The following is a 16,967-nucleotide window of genomic DNA, read 5'->3' as shown; positions in this document are numbered from 1 at the left end:
AGTACGTCAACAACTTGTCTATGCATCAGCCAACATCGATAGATACAACTGTAGTATTCAAATCTAAACATGGTTAAGCGCAAGTGTGTTGTCAACGTAATTGCATGTATTAATGTATAGCTATAATTATGTAGAGACTATGTATGTGTGCATAACTTTCCCATGCTACAAAATAGGGATTAAGACATGATCCGCCAATGTTTATTATGTTTGTCTTTTGGGGTAAGCTACACAATACTCAGACTTCAAATTTAGGGAAAACTTTCATCGAGTTCCTAAATTCCAATTTTTTCACCAACTGACACATTCAAGATTAATTAACATTCCAGTTGAATCCTATCATAAATTTTCCTTCGGAGATCTTGACGGAAAAGGATTTGACTTAAACGTCAGTGCAAATATTGTCCAAATTGCGAAGTATGGTTCACGACCAAGTTAGGGAACATCGGATAAGATTTGCCAACCAGTACAAGTATGTCAAACAACTTTCCTCGCTATCATGTAAGCAATATGCAGTCAAGTCAGCTCTCTGTAAGACATATCTACAGAAGCTAATGACGATTTGGTTGAAGAGTTAAACTCTGGGTGGAGACGATCAGCAAAAGTTGGTCTTTAGAGACCCAACTCAAGTTCTCCAGAATTCAGGGACGCGTCATCGTGCACTCGTTTATTTTGCAAGCAAATGTACTCTGGCGACTCAGATGTAAATCTTGAACCACAGGTTCCATCGCACTCAAGTTGATGCGAATGTATTGTTGGTCAGATACATCCTTCATCGCCCATAACTCAAGCACACGATCCAAATAACTAAGTGGAAGGTCAAGGGAAACGTTTAGACCAAGAACATTAGTGAAGACCAAAAAATATACGCGAAACAAACTTTCATCAACCCAGTTATTTCCCCCAGGATCAACATTCCCATTCTAATCCATACAAAAATTACGAAGAGAAATCTAGTTCCCTGCAATTCCTCGCAGAAACTATACAAGCAAAGGTGATTTCTGCCCACATGACCCTTTTCTTTCTCCATCCAACAAAGGACACCGCAACTTTCAGATAAGAAAGAAACGACCTAAGGATCTACGAAAGCAGTAACAAAACCAGGGAAAGAATTCTAAAATCAAAGCGAACTAAAATGGACGAAATCATACCTTCAGAGCCTCCCGTCGCCGCCTATGGGTTCTTCTTCTCGAGCCTTCTCGGGGTATTTAAGACGATGCACCTTCTCATCCCAACCGTTTATCCAAGTCAACTGACGAATCCTCTTTGATCGTGGAATGGGTGATTGACTTGCGAGAAAGCCAAGATCCGGTTCAATGAACCGGTTTCGAACCGGGCCATCGGGCACTGGTCCAATGGACCGCGGATTTATTGAAGATTATTAAGCATTTGAATGTTAGATATCAACAACTATAAAAAATAGGTGAAAACACACACACCTAAATTCAATTTGAGAGGGATTCAATTCAAGTCTGAATACCTGAACTGTTAGAATGAGCTGCTATAATGTTTCCCATCTCAATGCTCGCCAATTAGTAATTTAATCAAGGGTTTTATCTTCTATAAAGAATCAGCCCTAAAATTTCATTATAATAGAATTTTTGGCAAGATTCTGGCAACCATCAGACAGCTCCACCAAAGTCTATGAAAACAAGAGGCAATTGCTAAGACTTGTAAACAAGCCATTTTATTCATTGGTTCTTGATATCATGAAAAGATAAGTGAGACATAAGACAGCACTGAGTACACTCATTATTAGCTATAGCACAACTCAGAAAAGCACGTAAGTTCTATCACTCCCTTTCCTTCCATTTCTTTTCCAGCCAAGCAGATTTAACAGTGTAGTGCCAATATCATATGCCCCTGGCGACTTCATTGTGTCATTACTCGAATTCTCTTAGGAGGAGTTCTTCATAACCCATTCGACCAAAGTAGAGACACCAAATCCAGTCGCAGCACGTTTCTTGTCGTTCCACACAGGTCCAGCCATGTCGATATGAAGCCATTGGACCTTCTCATTGACAAACTGCAACAAAATAACGATGTCAGTTTCAGACTGTTCATCATCATCATTATCGTACTTTGATATTACCAAAACATGTACGGGCTTAAATATTAAACCAAGGCATGAAGATCCAGAACATGCTTCTCTATGAAGGTGCTAGTGTAGTAGTCAATAGTCCACACGGTCCTGATTCCACAACATGAGTCAGTTCTTTGGTATCTCACTTCAAAAACAATGTTTCCTTTTTATTCATATTCTGTGAGATAGTATATTTCACATTTCAACAAGCACGTATATGGTTGCATAAGAATACAAGGAACATCATAACCAGGCAATTCCTTCTCACTTCCAGGACCTCTTCATAATTCTTGATCCAAACATTTAGTAAGGCAATTCCAAGCAACTAAACCTATGAAGTTTTATAACACAGGAAAATAGAATGAGCTTAACCACTGTTAAAAGTAAGTTCATAACTAGAATTTGTCTGAACATCTAATTCGATGGTTTTGTATCCTGATTTTGTGGTCAGTCTAAAATCAAGTACTAATAGTCCAAGCATCTTGTTAAGTTTTTTATATCCATCCTTACAGAATCCAGGACTGCCATAAATAAGCAAAGAGAAAACTAAATGATTACTTTCATTCTAACAAGGCAGTGCATGATTTAAATAACTTATAATATTACCTAAATGAAGCACAGCCGGAACAGCATTAAGAAAAAAGAAAAATGTAGAATTGTTGTGTCCATCTTGATGTAATAATGTAGAACCATATAATAACTTTTGCTTCCTGACATAATCAATAACCAAAACTCAAATGCCCCATGACCTTGAAATTCATTGGACCCATTGTATATCAGTGATGTTCACATTTTATTTTTTGATTTGCATGTAATTAGGGGGTTAGGGGGTAAAGAAATTATCCTCCACTGTCAGCATTATCCTCCATGTTCAACTTCCATATTATGAGTGGAGCTTGGTGTTGGAGGTTTCAAAAGAATGGTTCATTAAAAAAGAAAAAGTGAACGATTAGGAAACATGTAACTTTGAAAAAGAAAACACCAGGCTTGCGTTTGATTATGGGTTAAGGAGTTTCAACCTGATAGTTATTAGTTTAACCTGCCAAATGCTCGTAAGTTAAATAAGTTTTAAATAAACCGAATGAACTGAGTTTAACCTAATCGGAGATTAAATTATGGGTTAAATAACCCACTCTCGACCTAGGTAATTGACCCTTTCACAACCAAAGAAAAAAGGTGTAAGACAATTTAACAAGGCTACTTTTAATTCCTAACCAAACACAGCCCAGAACCCTATTCCCTCAGCAAAACTTTGATCTATAACATATGTTCATTCATTGCTAGCTATAATAAAGGCTTAATTCTTAAAATTTTATTATCAGGTAGCATAAAGGAAAAAAAAAGGTATTTTAGTTTAAACCTGTTTCAGGAAGAGAGCAGCTGTAATAGATCCACCTTGACGGCCTCCAGTGTTCACCATATCAGCAACACCTGATTTCATCGACTCCCAGTAGCTTTCTTCCAGAGGCATCCTCCAAAACTTCTCTCCTGTAACCTCAGAAGCTGTGACAATCTCCTTGGCTAGATCATCACTAGGGGAATAAAACCCTGTAAAAGTAAAGATCACTTTATTGGCTTCAGATTGAAGAACACAAGAAATGTCAGACCAATAACTGATGCCCATTGACGAACTAAAACATAGTTAGACAAACATATTTCTATTTTTCCATGTGGAATAACTTGGTTCATGAAATTGAAGAATATTATAGCAAAATGAATAACCACATGCAACCATGAGCTGTATCCTACTCCTACAAGCCTGTACCAAGCAGGTTAACTTGTAAAATTCCTTGTTAAAGAACAGAAAAGTTTGTTAAAGTCCTAAAAGCCAGTAGGAAACAACTCTTAAGTAACTACAGATATTTACATCCTTCCTTTGATTTCCGACCAATATGACCAATCAAAGTATCAAACATACATTCTAAAGCATAATACATGAAGAAAGTGAAGTCCAGAATGTGGCAATTTGAAATAGCCACCACAGAAGCATAAAGCAAAAATTCTTGAATTAAGAAAAAAAAGGAAAATGCATAGTGTAAGTATTAATTTGCTCCCTCAAATAGAATAACAAATAAATGCATTTTTCAAATGGCTTTCCGCTTTATGTTCTTTGCAGTGCCAGCTACAGGAGAGTTGTACCAAGTCGATTTAATTAACCATTTCATGATAACAACTACCAAGAAACTTAATTCATAGAGAAATTGCATTCTCAGGCATTGGATTGCGATCATCGAGGTTCTTTACCTGCAATGCTGGGCCCAAGGGCAACTATACAAGCACCAGTAAGTGTTGCCAGATCAACCACCTGTGTTAAAGTTATTCAGAGTCAAAGAATTAGGAGTTACTTGGTGCAATGCCTCTAAAAGGAAGTGCCAGATATTAGTCAGAGTTATAAAGGACAAACATTCTACCACAGTTTTCTTTATAATTATAGGAACTAATGTAAAATTCCATTCATATTAATGAATCATTGTACTCATCTCTTCCATGTGATGCTTGAAAGAAACATGACCACAAAGAATAGGTTGAAAACTTTGATATCAATTCATCTTGCAAATATGACAGGCTTGGTGGCATCTGTATGAATGGCTATATGACTTATCTGCAATCATATTTCCAGAAGCTGCACACTTCAATTACATGTATGACCATCCACATGGAGATGTATATTCATCTTGGACTGATGATACATAATTAGTTCATTCAATCTAGCTATATTAAAAACCTAGCAGAAAATATATGCAATATCTCAACCTCAGAATGCTATAGAATCAATCATTCTCTCAGCTCAAGCAGCTCATCTAGAATTAATTATAATAAAATGAAAATAAAAACCAACCACCAAAAGTGCTTGAAACATCCTCCAGTTAAAGACAGAAGATACTGCTATGAAAAAGTAAAACCAATATATTTTCACAATACCTTATCAATGCCTTGGTTACAAGCATAAACCAAAGCATCTGCAAGCGTAAGCCTTCCCTCTGCATCAGTGTTATTGACCTGCAAAAGAAAATGGAAGTTGGACTTGACATGTCTGTATGAGATCTTCCACAAGTAGGTAATAGATATGAAATACATGATAGCCAGCATTATATGATGAATTCCTGCACAAAATTTATTTGGTGATGCCAATTTGTTCATAATGATATCCGCTTTGGTTTTAGAACAGATGTACCTCTAGTGTCTTCAAGAACATCACTAGATATCACAAGAAGCATTTTTATGTCCAAATGCACAATTGGAAAAAAGTGGATGTGGTTTATCACAAACACACTAGTAGCAGAAACTAATTAAAATTTTTGAGTTATCAGCAAGACTAGATAATCTAGCAAAGCAACAGGAGTCCATAGCCCAATGGTGTGCACCCTGGATATAATTAACATCATAGTAGGTACTAGGTAGTAAGTAGTGTGAAGGATTTCTAATAACATAGGACTAAATTCAACCACTTGCAGAAATCGGACAAACAGGACACTTAAACTACTAATGAAACATGATGCTACATAAAAAAATGGGGCATAATGAAGAAATCATTTGAAATTATATAAGAGTCTTCTATACTAACATTAATGTACTCTGTAAAAAATATTCCAGGTCTTTTCTATTCATTAGAGAGGATTTACAACTAGCCACATTTTATTAGCAAGGCATAGACTGTTATAGAACATCTAGCTGAAAGGTAGAGAAATATGCCCTTTTGGTTGCAATTCAAGCATGCAGTTAGAAAGAATGCCTGATATTCCCTTAAAATGAGTTCACAATAAAAGGGAAACAACAAAAGGACTACTAAGCCAGATAGAAACTGAATCAAACAGCAAACCAATAATATTTTGATCGAACCAAACTACATAATCATTTGCATCTAAAGAGTCCCAATTGATGTATATCCAAGTAACTCATTATTCCAAGGGCCATAAATTATACCTCAATGGTTTTCCCATTAGAAGCAGTGACTATATCACCTGGTCTCATGCCTGTGCCACTGATCATATTTTCACAAGCAGCAGATATGAAATGAACCTGGAAACAAAAATCCTGGTCTCAAAAACAAGATATTGCTTATGTCTAAAATATTAACATAACTATGGACTTATTCCTTTTCACCAGATGCACAAAAGTAATCAACTTACTTCTACCCCTGGAGGTTTAATTTGGGCTAAGGATTTTGCTGCACCAAAAGCAGCCGCAGCACCTCCCATATCAACTTTCATGGTCTCGATTGAACATCCAGGGCCAGTCTTTATGTTGTAACCACCACTATGCAGATAAATGGAATTAAGTCAAACAATTTATTCTGTTTCAGAATTCAAACAATGCTTTTTAGCATATGGTTTGAATACATGATACCTAATGGACAAACCAATTAGTTCTAAAACAAACTCTTACTCAATATAAATGAGACAACTAACAATGGACAATATAGATAATAGGATGAGAAATACATGTTTTAGACACAAATATAGGCATTGTAAGAGAAGAATCAACAGAAGGATTTATTTTAAAATTAAATAAATGGCTAAATTCTACCTCTCTATAAAATAACATGTACCTGTCAAATGTTAAACCCTTCCCAACAATTGCCAATTTTCTCTTCACATCACCATTAGGAGGTTTATAGCATAAGTGGATGAAATGTGGGGGGTTTGAAGAAGCAGCTGCAACACCTAAATATGATCCCATCTTCAACTCTTTGCACTGTTCTGCATCTAATATCGTTGCAGTAAGAACATCACTGTATAATGTAGCTATTTTTGAAGCTTCTTCTGCCAGTGCACCTGACAATCAGGAAAAGTCACTAATTGTAACTCAGTCCCTTACATATCCAGTAAAGTTGGAGGGCATCACAAGGAGAAGAAAGATGAATCACACTTCTTGATGTTGTAACATCATTTCTCACTAACCAGGTGTAAGCACATTTGCTGGTGCATTTACAAGCTCTTTTCCAAAAATCACTCCAGAGCAGACATCAGTTGCATACTTGAGTTTCTGGTCCACCACTGTTCCTGAACCAAAACCAATGACGTCCACTGTTTTAAGCAGTGGCTTTTTGGAATCTGACCTAAACCTGTTGTCTTCATATACTCCTAGTATAGTTCCTACACACAAACAAAAAGAAGAAGAAGAAAAGAAAAACATAGAAGGTTAAAAGTGATAAAGAATCTGATCAGGCTATCTCCAACAATTACTTAAAAATTCTTCTGATTTCTATTCCACCAGTTAGCTCCCCAGTGATGTTGAACCCTCTCTCTTTACATACAGCACAAAAAGACAACTCAAAACACTGTATTTCAAACCAACAGAAAAGCTACCAGATGCAATCGCTGAAGCAGCATTTATTTTCAATTCTTCTGATATCCCATCCGAGGATGCAAGACAAACAGCCACACTATTTGCTTGGGCAGCCTTTGCAACTCCTGCAACAGCTTCCCCAATGCCTCGGTATGCAGCTGCTGTGGATGAGGAAGACCCAAGCCCAACTAATCCTAGCCTTTTAAAACCCAGCCCAGGTAGCCTGAGAAATGTAGACTGGCCAGCTTTCCCAGTGAAATCCTCCTCTGTAACAGCTTCTGCCAAAAGTCCACCAATCTTGTCATCAAGCCTTTTCAAGAATACATTCTGAAATTTCGAATCTGAGTCCTTCCTCGTATCTTTTTCTGATACAGCCACAGCAAGTAAATCTCCTTTCCATTCTGAAAAATCCATCTCCTTCATGGTGAATGTAATCTATAAAGAGGGATGGAAAAAGGCAAGTAGTGAGATAATTGATGGTGATTATATAAAGTCTGAACCTGTTGACATAAAACTGCTACAAGGTTTATGTTCAGCCTTTTGCATAATTACCATTAGTATGTCATGACTGATTTTAGAATAGAATGCGAGAAAAGGCAATAACAAATATATAACCATGAAAGCCTTGTTGCTGGAATGGGCATGATAAAAGCTGAACAAAAGGAAATGGCAGAAGTAAATAAAATGTCTTGGGAGGAAGGCAGATATCTAATGTCAGTATGTCATGACATGGTTAGTAACAAGAAAAAAGGGCACTTATTCAGTTATAGAATAAGCCCATATGGAAACAGCCACCAAGTTAACTTCTTGTCATGATATACAGGAAATTTTATTAGTCAATATGGGATCAGTTCAAGTTTATGGTCCGTTAAGGAAAACTTAAGTTGTAATTGTCATTTGTTTAAAAACAATAAGAACATAAAAAGGCAGCATGATCAGCATGGTATTGATTCAATTTACAAAATTCAGTCATGGCAGAACACAATATGATAAGTTGCATACACACAACAGTCACACTGATGGGCTTCCTAGCAAGTTGAAATACACACAAACAGGAACCCTGCCACATTTATGTTTTTCAGTTATTCAGCAAGAATTAAATGGACCTTTGCATCCATTTTTATTGATAATGCACTGAAGAAACATAAAGTGATAATTTTTGCTTTTGAGGTTGTAAATAATCCATAACAACATGGCAATTGTGGGATAATATGACCAGAAATGGGAGAAATCAGAAGAAAGTAATCTTGAGTTGCATAAATATTAAATACCCAACACATATCCTTTAGGTCACTGGATAAAGTTAAAACTATAATCATCGATAATTTTTTTCCTTAATATAAATTAATTACTATAAATGATATATTATTTTATTATTAACTTCTATATTTGTAGATTATAGTTAAGGAAATGATTAGATTTGGTTTCCTTAATCATATGGATAAGTTATGAATTCTACTAATCAATTAAATTATTAATTGATTTATTTCCTAATTAGTGATTTGATATTTAGGAAGTAAATAGTTTACATTCCATTTTTGTATGTGAACTATAAGAAATAAATATTATATTACTTTTTTGTGTGTAAAAACAAATGTAAAATAAATTAAAAATAAAAATTAAATTATTACTTACCTTTCGGGGAGATCTCATCTTCTCCTATATAAAAGGACTATTCATCCCTCATTCTCTACTAGGCCTAACAATAGAATGATTGAGGAGATGACTTTTTGGGAAGATAATATCAAGGAAGGGATAATCAAAAAGAGGTAGGATCCTTTCTTTTTAATTAGTTTTGATTTGTGTTTTGAAATCTTAACATTGAGATTGTTACAATTTTATAATGAATAATGATGTTTTAATTTCAAATTTTCATTATTTTTTAATAATAATAATTGATTTGTGATGTTAGACTAATTATTTGATTTGTATTGATCTTTTAAGCTTAAGTGAATTTTAATATTGATTTAATTATTAAAATTCTTATTTAGTATAATAGTTCTAATTTTTTTAATTAGTTATATCTATATTTCAAGAATTATGTGTGAATTTCTGTAATGTAATTAGTTTTAAATTTTAATCATGAATTTAAAGATTTAATTAATATATTTGAATAATTTTTTAATAATTTTAAATATTAAAATCTAATTTGATAAGAGAAGTTTAATTGGAGTCTGACTTGAGTCAAGTTGATCGATCATATCGAATCGACTCAAACAATGTGATCATGTACAACCTAGCTTATGTGACCAAGTACAACCTAGTCTATGTGGTCAGGCATGACCCAACCCATGTGGCTAGGTACGATCTAATCCATATGGTCATGTATGACCCAGCCCATGTGGTAAGGTACGACCCAACCATATGGTTAGGCATGGACCAGCTCATGTGGCTAGATACAATCCAGTCTATGTGGCCTTGTATAACCCAACTCATATGGTAAGGTACGACTCAACCATGTGGCTAAGCATGGGCCAGCTTATGTGGCTAGGTACAACTCAATCTAGGTGGTCAGATACGATCCCAACTCATGTGTCTATGATCAATTCGTGAGCGAAGTATGGCTTAGTTCAATGGTAAGGCCCAGCCCAACTTATAAGTGAGGCTTAGCCTAGTCCATGAAGTTAAGCCTGCCCAGCTACGCGATTGATATTAGACATATCATCGCTCCTTTTATATAGCCCGTCGTACCTCAACTCAACCTAGTATTTGGAACAGGTATATGCAATGTATATGACCCGCCCAAGACACAGGTGGGTTGGTTCGGTTTGGGTTAGTACTATACGACATAGTCCAATCTCCTTCTCTATTGGTTTGAGCTCATTAATTGACGAAATCAAACAGGTTTGATCAGTTAAAGCTGATTTAGGGTGATTCCAAACTAACTTGACTGGTTCAAACCTATTTAACCTAATCGAGATCAATCAAATCTAAATTAGACCGGTTTAGGGTGATTCCAGACTGGTTCCATAAGGACTATTGAGATATTGATATTTAATGCTTTTATGATATGATGAATTTAAAGGTTTTATCTGAAGATGTCATTTGAAAATGATTATTGGTTTTCTATGTTTATGATATTGATATAATAAGTATCATGTAGTAGATGTGACTAGACTAATAGTTCACATTGGGAGTACAACATGTGAAAGGAGCTACGGGCCCATCATAGTACGGAGCCACCAATGAACATAACCTAGTAGATTTACATCAAGTATAATCTCTCATAATATTTAATCATATTGATTTCTTGATGTATGCATGAGTGATTGAATGAATGTAAATGAATGATCATGGATGTTTATGTATCCCTGCCGAGGGCAGGTATGACGATTCCCTTCGGGGATTAGCGGGCCGTCAGACGTGATGGTTAGACGGTTCCTCCATCCGCTATTGGAAGGAACGTGTCCCCACTTGAGCGGGTGAGGGATACCACTCCATCCGCTGTTGGGAGTGCGATATGGATTATCTCCATCCGCTGTTGGGAGGAATCCATCCCGTGGAATATGCCTCTCCATCCGCTGTTGGGAGAGCGCACCATTGGGTGATGTACGCCTTTGTTATTATGTATGTATTGTATGTGGCTGATGCATGATTTTGTTTATTATGCAAGAAATTATCATCATTTTTTTTATGCATAAGTTTTATGATGAATAGATATATTTTCATATTGAATTATTGATATTTATTTATATTTCATGAATATTGAAGATTATTTTTATGACTTTTCTGAGGTTCCTACCAGCATGTGTGGTTGCTGATGTGTTTTTATTTTATATTTATTTTCAGAGTAATCGATTATTGTGTAATAGATCTGAAGCTGGGGTGGAAGAGACTTGTGACCCTGTGAAGAAGATGTCATTTTTCTAGCTAATAGAATATCTACTACTATAAAGACAATAATTTAAATTCAAAGACGAATGAAAAGAAAAGGAGAGAGTTTATTATGTAAATTATGGATAATAAATTACTGATTTATTATTCTTTTTATAAATTCGAGATGTGACAAATTTAACGGTATCATAGCAATGATTTTGAGGACCTGTTAGAATATGGGATCCTAGGACTAGAATATTAGATTTAGATTTTGAGAATTAGATTAAATACAACATATATTTAAGATATTATGATTATTTTTAGTCAAATATAATTTTTTTTATAAAAATAGTTGATTAAAGATGTTACTTGAATTTTGTTAAATGACTTGAGATAGGATTATAAAAGGTCAAAATTTTAATTTTTCTCTAAATTAAAATAAGTGTAATATTAGTTTATCTTATAAACTCTTATAAGATTTTATATTTTGAATGTGATTTTTCCATGATCCTCTTGTCCCTTTTTGAAAAGTATATTATGGATGTTAATTTAATTATAGAATATTTTATTTTTGAGATATATATGACTTAGTTATTCATTAAGATTATAGTAAGTTTCAGTTATTCTCTTAATTTAAAAGTTTTGATAATTTTAAGTGTAAAAATTTTATAGAAACTTTATAAATATAAATATAAAGTATTTACCTTTATAATTTTTGTTACCATATATTATTCTTAAAATTGAGATTAAATTTGACATGTAGGATGGTTTGTAGAAGTTATTGTTGGTACTAATAAAATATATGACTTTAAAGTTAGAATATATTTGATTGTGCATTGATATTTAAACTTAATTGTATGAGTAATTAATTTAAATATAATTTAATTTAATGTAAAATTATCATATATTATTTGTTTAATGAAGTGATGAGTCTAATAAGAATTAGATATAATGCTATTTCTTTGACACATATAAAATATAAATCATTCGAAATTATAAAAGAATATATGTTGAATAGTTGGATAAATTTTCATCATTTCAATTGCTTTTGTTGAGTTGTACCTCAACTTATATCTTATGTCAACAATTAATTAATTTTTAAAACTTAAAAATTTTATTGATTTATTAGATATAGAATTTGATATACTTGGGTAATCTAAAACCAAATTTATTCAATAAATTTCATTAATCTATCATATATTTTATGTTAAAAATATATATATTTTTGACTAAAAGTTTTCGAGTGATACATTTAATTAAAATATTTTTCAAGTTAAATTAGGTTTGTCCAACTTAGTATTTCAAAAGTTAACTATATTGATTAATGTTATTCTTAATCAAATTTGGGAGTCAAATTTCTATTAAGTGGGGGAGAAATGTAATCAATAATTTTTTTCCTTAACATAAATTAATTACTATAAATGATATATTACTTTATTATTAACTTCTATATTTGTATATTATAGTTAAGGAAATGATTAGATTTGGTTTCCTTAATCATATGGATAAGTTAGAAATTATACTAATCAATTAAATCATTAATTGATTTATTTCCTAATGAGTGATTTGATATTTAGGAAGTAAATAGTTTACATTCCATTTTTGTGTGTGAACTATAAGAAATAAATATTATATTATTTTTTGTGTGTAAAAACAAATGTAAAATAAATTAAAAATAAAAATTAAATTATTATTTACCTTTAAAGGAGATCTCATCTTCTCCTATATAAAAATTAAATTATTATTCATCCCTCATTCTCTACTAAGCCTAACAATAGAAGGATTGAGGAGATGAGTTTATAGGGAGATGATATCAAGGAAGGGATAATCGAAAAGAGGTAGGATCCTTTCTTTTTAATTAGTTTTGATTTGTGTTTTGAAATCTTGACATTGAGATTGTTATAATTTTATAATGAATAATGATGTTTTAATTTCGAAATTTCATGATTTTTGAATAATAATAATTGATTTGTGATGTTAGACTAATTATTTTATTTGTATTGATCTTTTAAGCTTAAGTGAATTTTAATATTGATTTAATTATTAAAATTCTTATTTAGTATAATAGTTCTAATTTATTTAATTAGTTATATCTATATTTCAAGAATTATGTGTGAATTTCTGTAATGTAATTAGTTTTAAATTTTAGATCATGAATTTAAAGATTTAATTAATGTATTTGAATAATTCTTTAATAATTTTAAATATTAAAATCTAATTTGATAAGAGGAGTCTAATCGGGGTCTGACTTGAGTCAAGTTGATCGATCAGATCAAATCGACTCAAGCATGACCCAACCCATGTGGCTAAGTACGATCTAATCCATATGGCCATGTATGACCCAGCCCATGCGGTAAGGTACGACCCAACCATGTGGTTAGGTATGGACCAACTCATGTGGCTAGATACAATCTAGTCTATGTGGCCATATATAACCCAACTCATATGGTAAGGTACGACTCAACCATATGGCTAAGCATGGGCCAGCTTATGTGGCTAGGTATAACTCAGTCTAGGTGGTCAGATACGACCCCAACTCATGTGTCTATGATCAATTCAGGAGCCAAGCATGGCTTAGTTCAATGGTAAGGTCCAGCCCAACTTATAAGTGAGGCTTAGCCTAGTCCATGAAGTTAAGCCTGCCCAGCTACGCGATTGATATTAGACATATCATCGCTCCTTTTATATAGCCCATCGTACCTCAACTCAACCTAGTATTTGGAACAGGTATATGCAATGTATATGACCCGCCCAAGACTCAGGTGGGTTGGTTCGGTTTGGGTTAGTACTATACGACATAGTCCAATCTCCTTCTCTATTGGTTTGAGCTCATTAATTGACGAAATCAAGCAGGTTTAATCAATTAAAGCTGATTTAAGGTGATTCCAAACTAACTTGACTGGTTCAAACCTATTTGACCTAATCGAGATCAATCAAATCTAAATTAGACCGATTTATGGTGATTCCAGACTAGTTCCATAAGGATTTGGTATTGGTTCCATTAGATCATAATCGAATTGAGTTTGGCTTAAGTCAATTGAGCTATTCCAATTTGGGTTTTGATTGATTGAGGACTATTGAGATATTGATATTTAATGCTTTTATGATATGATGAATTTAAAGATTTTATCTGAAGATGTCATTTGAAAATGATTATTGGTTTTCTATGTGTATGATATTGATATGATAAGTATCATGTAGTAGATGTGACTAGACTAGTAGTTCACATTGGGAGTGCAACCTGTGAAAGGAGCTACGGGCCCATCATAGTGCGGAGCCACGAATGAACATAGCCTAGTAGATTTACATCAAGTATAGTCTCTCATAATATTTAATCATATTGATTTCTTGATGTATGCATGAGTGATTGAATGAGTGTAAATGAATGATCATGGATGTTTATGTATCCCTGCCGAGGGCAGGTACGGCGATTCCCTTCGGGGATTAGCGGGCCGTCAGACGTGATGGTTAGACGGTTCCTCCATCCGCTGTTGGGAGGAACGTGTCCCCACTTGGGCGGGTGAGGGATACCACTCCATCCGTTGTTGGGAGTGCGATATGGATTATCTCCGTCCACTGTTGGGAGGAATTCATCCCGTGGAATATGCCTCTTCATCCGCTGTTGGGAGAGTGCACCATTGGGTGATATACGCCTTTGTTATTATGTATGTGTTGTATGTGGCTGATGCATGATTTTGTTTATTATGCAAGAAATTATCATCATTTTTCTGATGCATAAGTTTTATGATGAATAGATATATTTTCATATTGAATTATTGATATTTGTTTATATTTCATGAATATTGAAGATTATTTTTATGACTTTTCTGAGGTTCCTACCAGCATGTGTGATTGCTGATGTGTTTTTATTTTATATTTATTTTCAAAGTAATCGACTATTGTGTAATAGATCTGAAGCTTGGGTGGAAGAGACTTGTGACCCTGTAAAGAAGATGTCATTTTTCTAGCTAATAGAATATCTACTACTGTAAAGACAATAATTTGAATTCAAAGACGAATGAAAAGAAAAAGAAGAAGTTTATTATATAAATTATGGATAATAAATTACTGATTTATTATTCTTTTTATAAATTCGGGATGTGACAAAAACAAACAACATGGTAGGCAATGAAACATAATCTACTAGAGGGAAAGCCTATCCTTCTTTTGGTTGCAGATGAAATGTACAGAAAAGAAAAGGACCATCTAGGCCTGCTCCTAACAGCTAAATTGCCAAGAAGAAAAATGCTCTTTATCCTTATTACTCAGTTTCCTTGTACATTTAATCTAACTCTTATGTACATACATGTCCAGATCAGAACAGCAAAACCGATCGCTGTTGTAGTTAGCAAGGTTAAAGCAACAACACAATTCGTTTCCTGTCTCCAAGAAAAATCCTAGTCAACACGCAATTAAAGCTGGTAAGTCCCTGATGAGTTCATCAATTGATGTTACCTTGCCTGATGTTCAACTATACCTCAATTTACCTTTTTTTTTTATGGTCACTCTTACATATAGTTGTTTCTCTAGAAGCTGTCATCACTACAAATCATGAACAGATGAACATCCTTGCAACCCATTCACAGATCAACCCTTTTATTTTTCCAGGTGCAAAGCAGGAAAATAGACTCCAGAGCAGACAAAAAACGAAACTTCTATACCCAGTAACGCCGGTCATTTTACCAAACAGATGCCCTCCAAGAGCACCGAAGAATCATGAGACTAAAGATGGGGAGATAGAAGGATAAAGAGAAGACCTGAGGGATCTCGACGTCCGCAGGCTTCGTGAGCCCGAGAGTGGCGAGAGCCGCGGTGGCGGCGACGGCGGAGTGACCCATGCGGCCGAGTTAGAAAAAGGAGCGTGGGAGAGAGGCGACGGAAAGAGAAGCGGCGAGACGACCGCAGTGGCCGGACCGTCGATGCGCGATTTATTGATAGGATGGGTTCGCCATTCGAGATCGAATCGTTGGATCCATTAGCCGCACCCGTCTCTCCTCCCTCTTAGAAGTACTTGTAGTAGAACAATTAATTAGGAGATTTTGTCTCCTTCGTAATGTGCGGTTTGTATTCTTTTGCAATGATTCATCCAATTCTCCAAATTAGTGAACAAGCAATAAAAGACGAACAAACAAAGATAAAGATAAGCTTAACAAAAGGCTGCTGCAGTCGTTTCCCAATAAATGCCAATGTGAGAGGAACCTTTTTTTTTCTGAAATTTTGTTTTTTATTAGATATTTTTAAAGTAATATATAACAATTAATAAAATCGTCCTGTACTGAGTAGGATGGGGGTGGAAAGTATAATATCCAATGTCTTTTTCTTTAAAGTGTGTATGGTGGTTATAATTTTTACAATTTCAAGGTCTAAAAGCAATGGGAACGAAAAGTGAAAAAGTTGGTTTTAATAAAAATATGAAATTGTATTTATATTATATATTAAAAAATATAAAATATTTATAATTTTGATATTAATATATATATATATATATATATATATATATATATATATTATTAAGAAATCACGAATCGGCATCTCATGCACAGTAAAAAAACAAAAACAAAATCAAATTTCCTAATCGATTGTTGTACTATGATTAGTGTGTAAGAAAACTGCACATATCATATTATAAATGTTACTTTGAGAGATTGTATATTTATAAAATTTTTAGATTCGGATGAAGGAGAATTCGTGTATTCTTCTCTAACGGTGATCTACACAACAGATGCATGACGACGCTTCTCAGATTGCTGAGGGATCTCCCTTTCTACACACACCACAA

At 34.1% G+C, this 16,967-nt stretch overlaps 1 protein-coding gene across 1 annotated transcript; it reads right to left on the bottom strand.

The window, feature by feature from the left end:
• Positions 1-1,661: 1,661 nt before the first annotated feature.
• Positions 1,662-16,202, bottom strand: LOC135679195 (leucine aminopeptidase 2, chloroplastic-like). The gene is made up of 10 exons (XM_065192681.1): positions 15,946-16,202; positions 7,393-7,807; positions 6,985-7,179; positions 6,633-6,858; positions 6,214-6,340; positions 6,008-6,103; positions 5,006-5,083; positions 4,328-4,388; positions 3,444-3,631; positions 1,662-2,026 (listed from the first exon to the last, which is right to left on the bottom strand). Exons 1-10 carry the CDS (start codon positions 16,024-16,026, stop codon positions 1,898-1,900), a joined length of 1,596 nt encoding a protein of 531 aa, XP_065048753.1. The 5' UTR covers positions 16,027-16,202; the 3' UTR covers positions 1,662-1,897.
• Between the last annotated feature and the right edge of the window lie 765 nt (positions 16,203-16,967).

This window comes from Musa acuminata, chromosome BXJ1-7, assembly GCF_036884655.1.
Source record: "Musa acuminata AAA Group cultivar baxijiao chromosome BXJ1-7, Cavendish_Baxijiao_AAA, whole genome shotgun sequence".
Taxonomy (NCBI): Eukaryota; Viridiplantae; Streptophyta; class Magnoliopsida; order Zingiberales; family Musaceae; genus Musa; species Musa acuminata.
The sequence above is the reverse complement of the archived record's forward strand: the minus strand, read 5'-3'. Positions and strand labels throughout refer to the sequence as shown.

Coding starts and splice junctions, on each gene's coding strand:
- LOC135679195 (XM_065192681.1), bottom strand. CDS start 16,026: ATGGGTCACTCCGCCGTCGCCGCCACCGCGGCTCTCGCCACTCTCGGG. Junction 7,180..7,392: donor TGCTTCAGCGATTGCATCTG/GTAGCTTTTCTG, acceptor GTTTGTGTGTAG/GAACTATACTAGGAGTATAT. Junction 6,859..6,984: donor AGCAAATGTGCTTACACCTG/GTTAGTGAGAAA, acceptor CCTGATTGTCAG/GTGCACTGGCAGAAGAAGCT.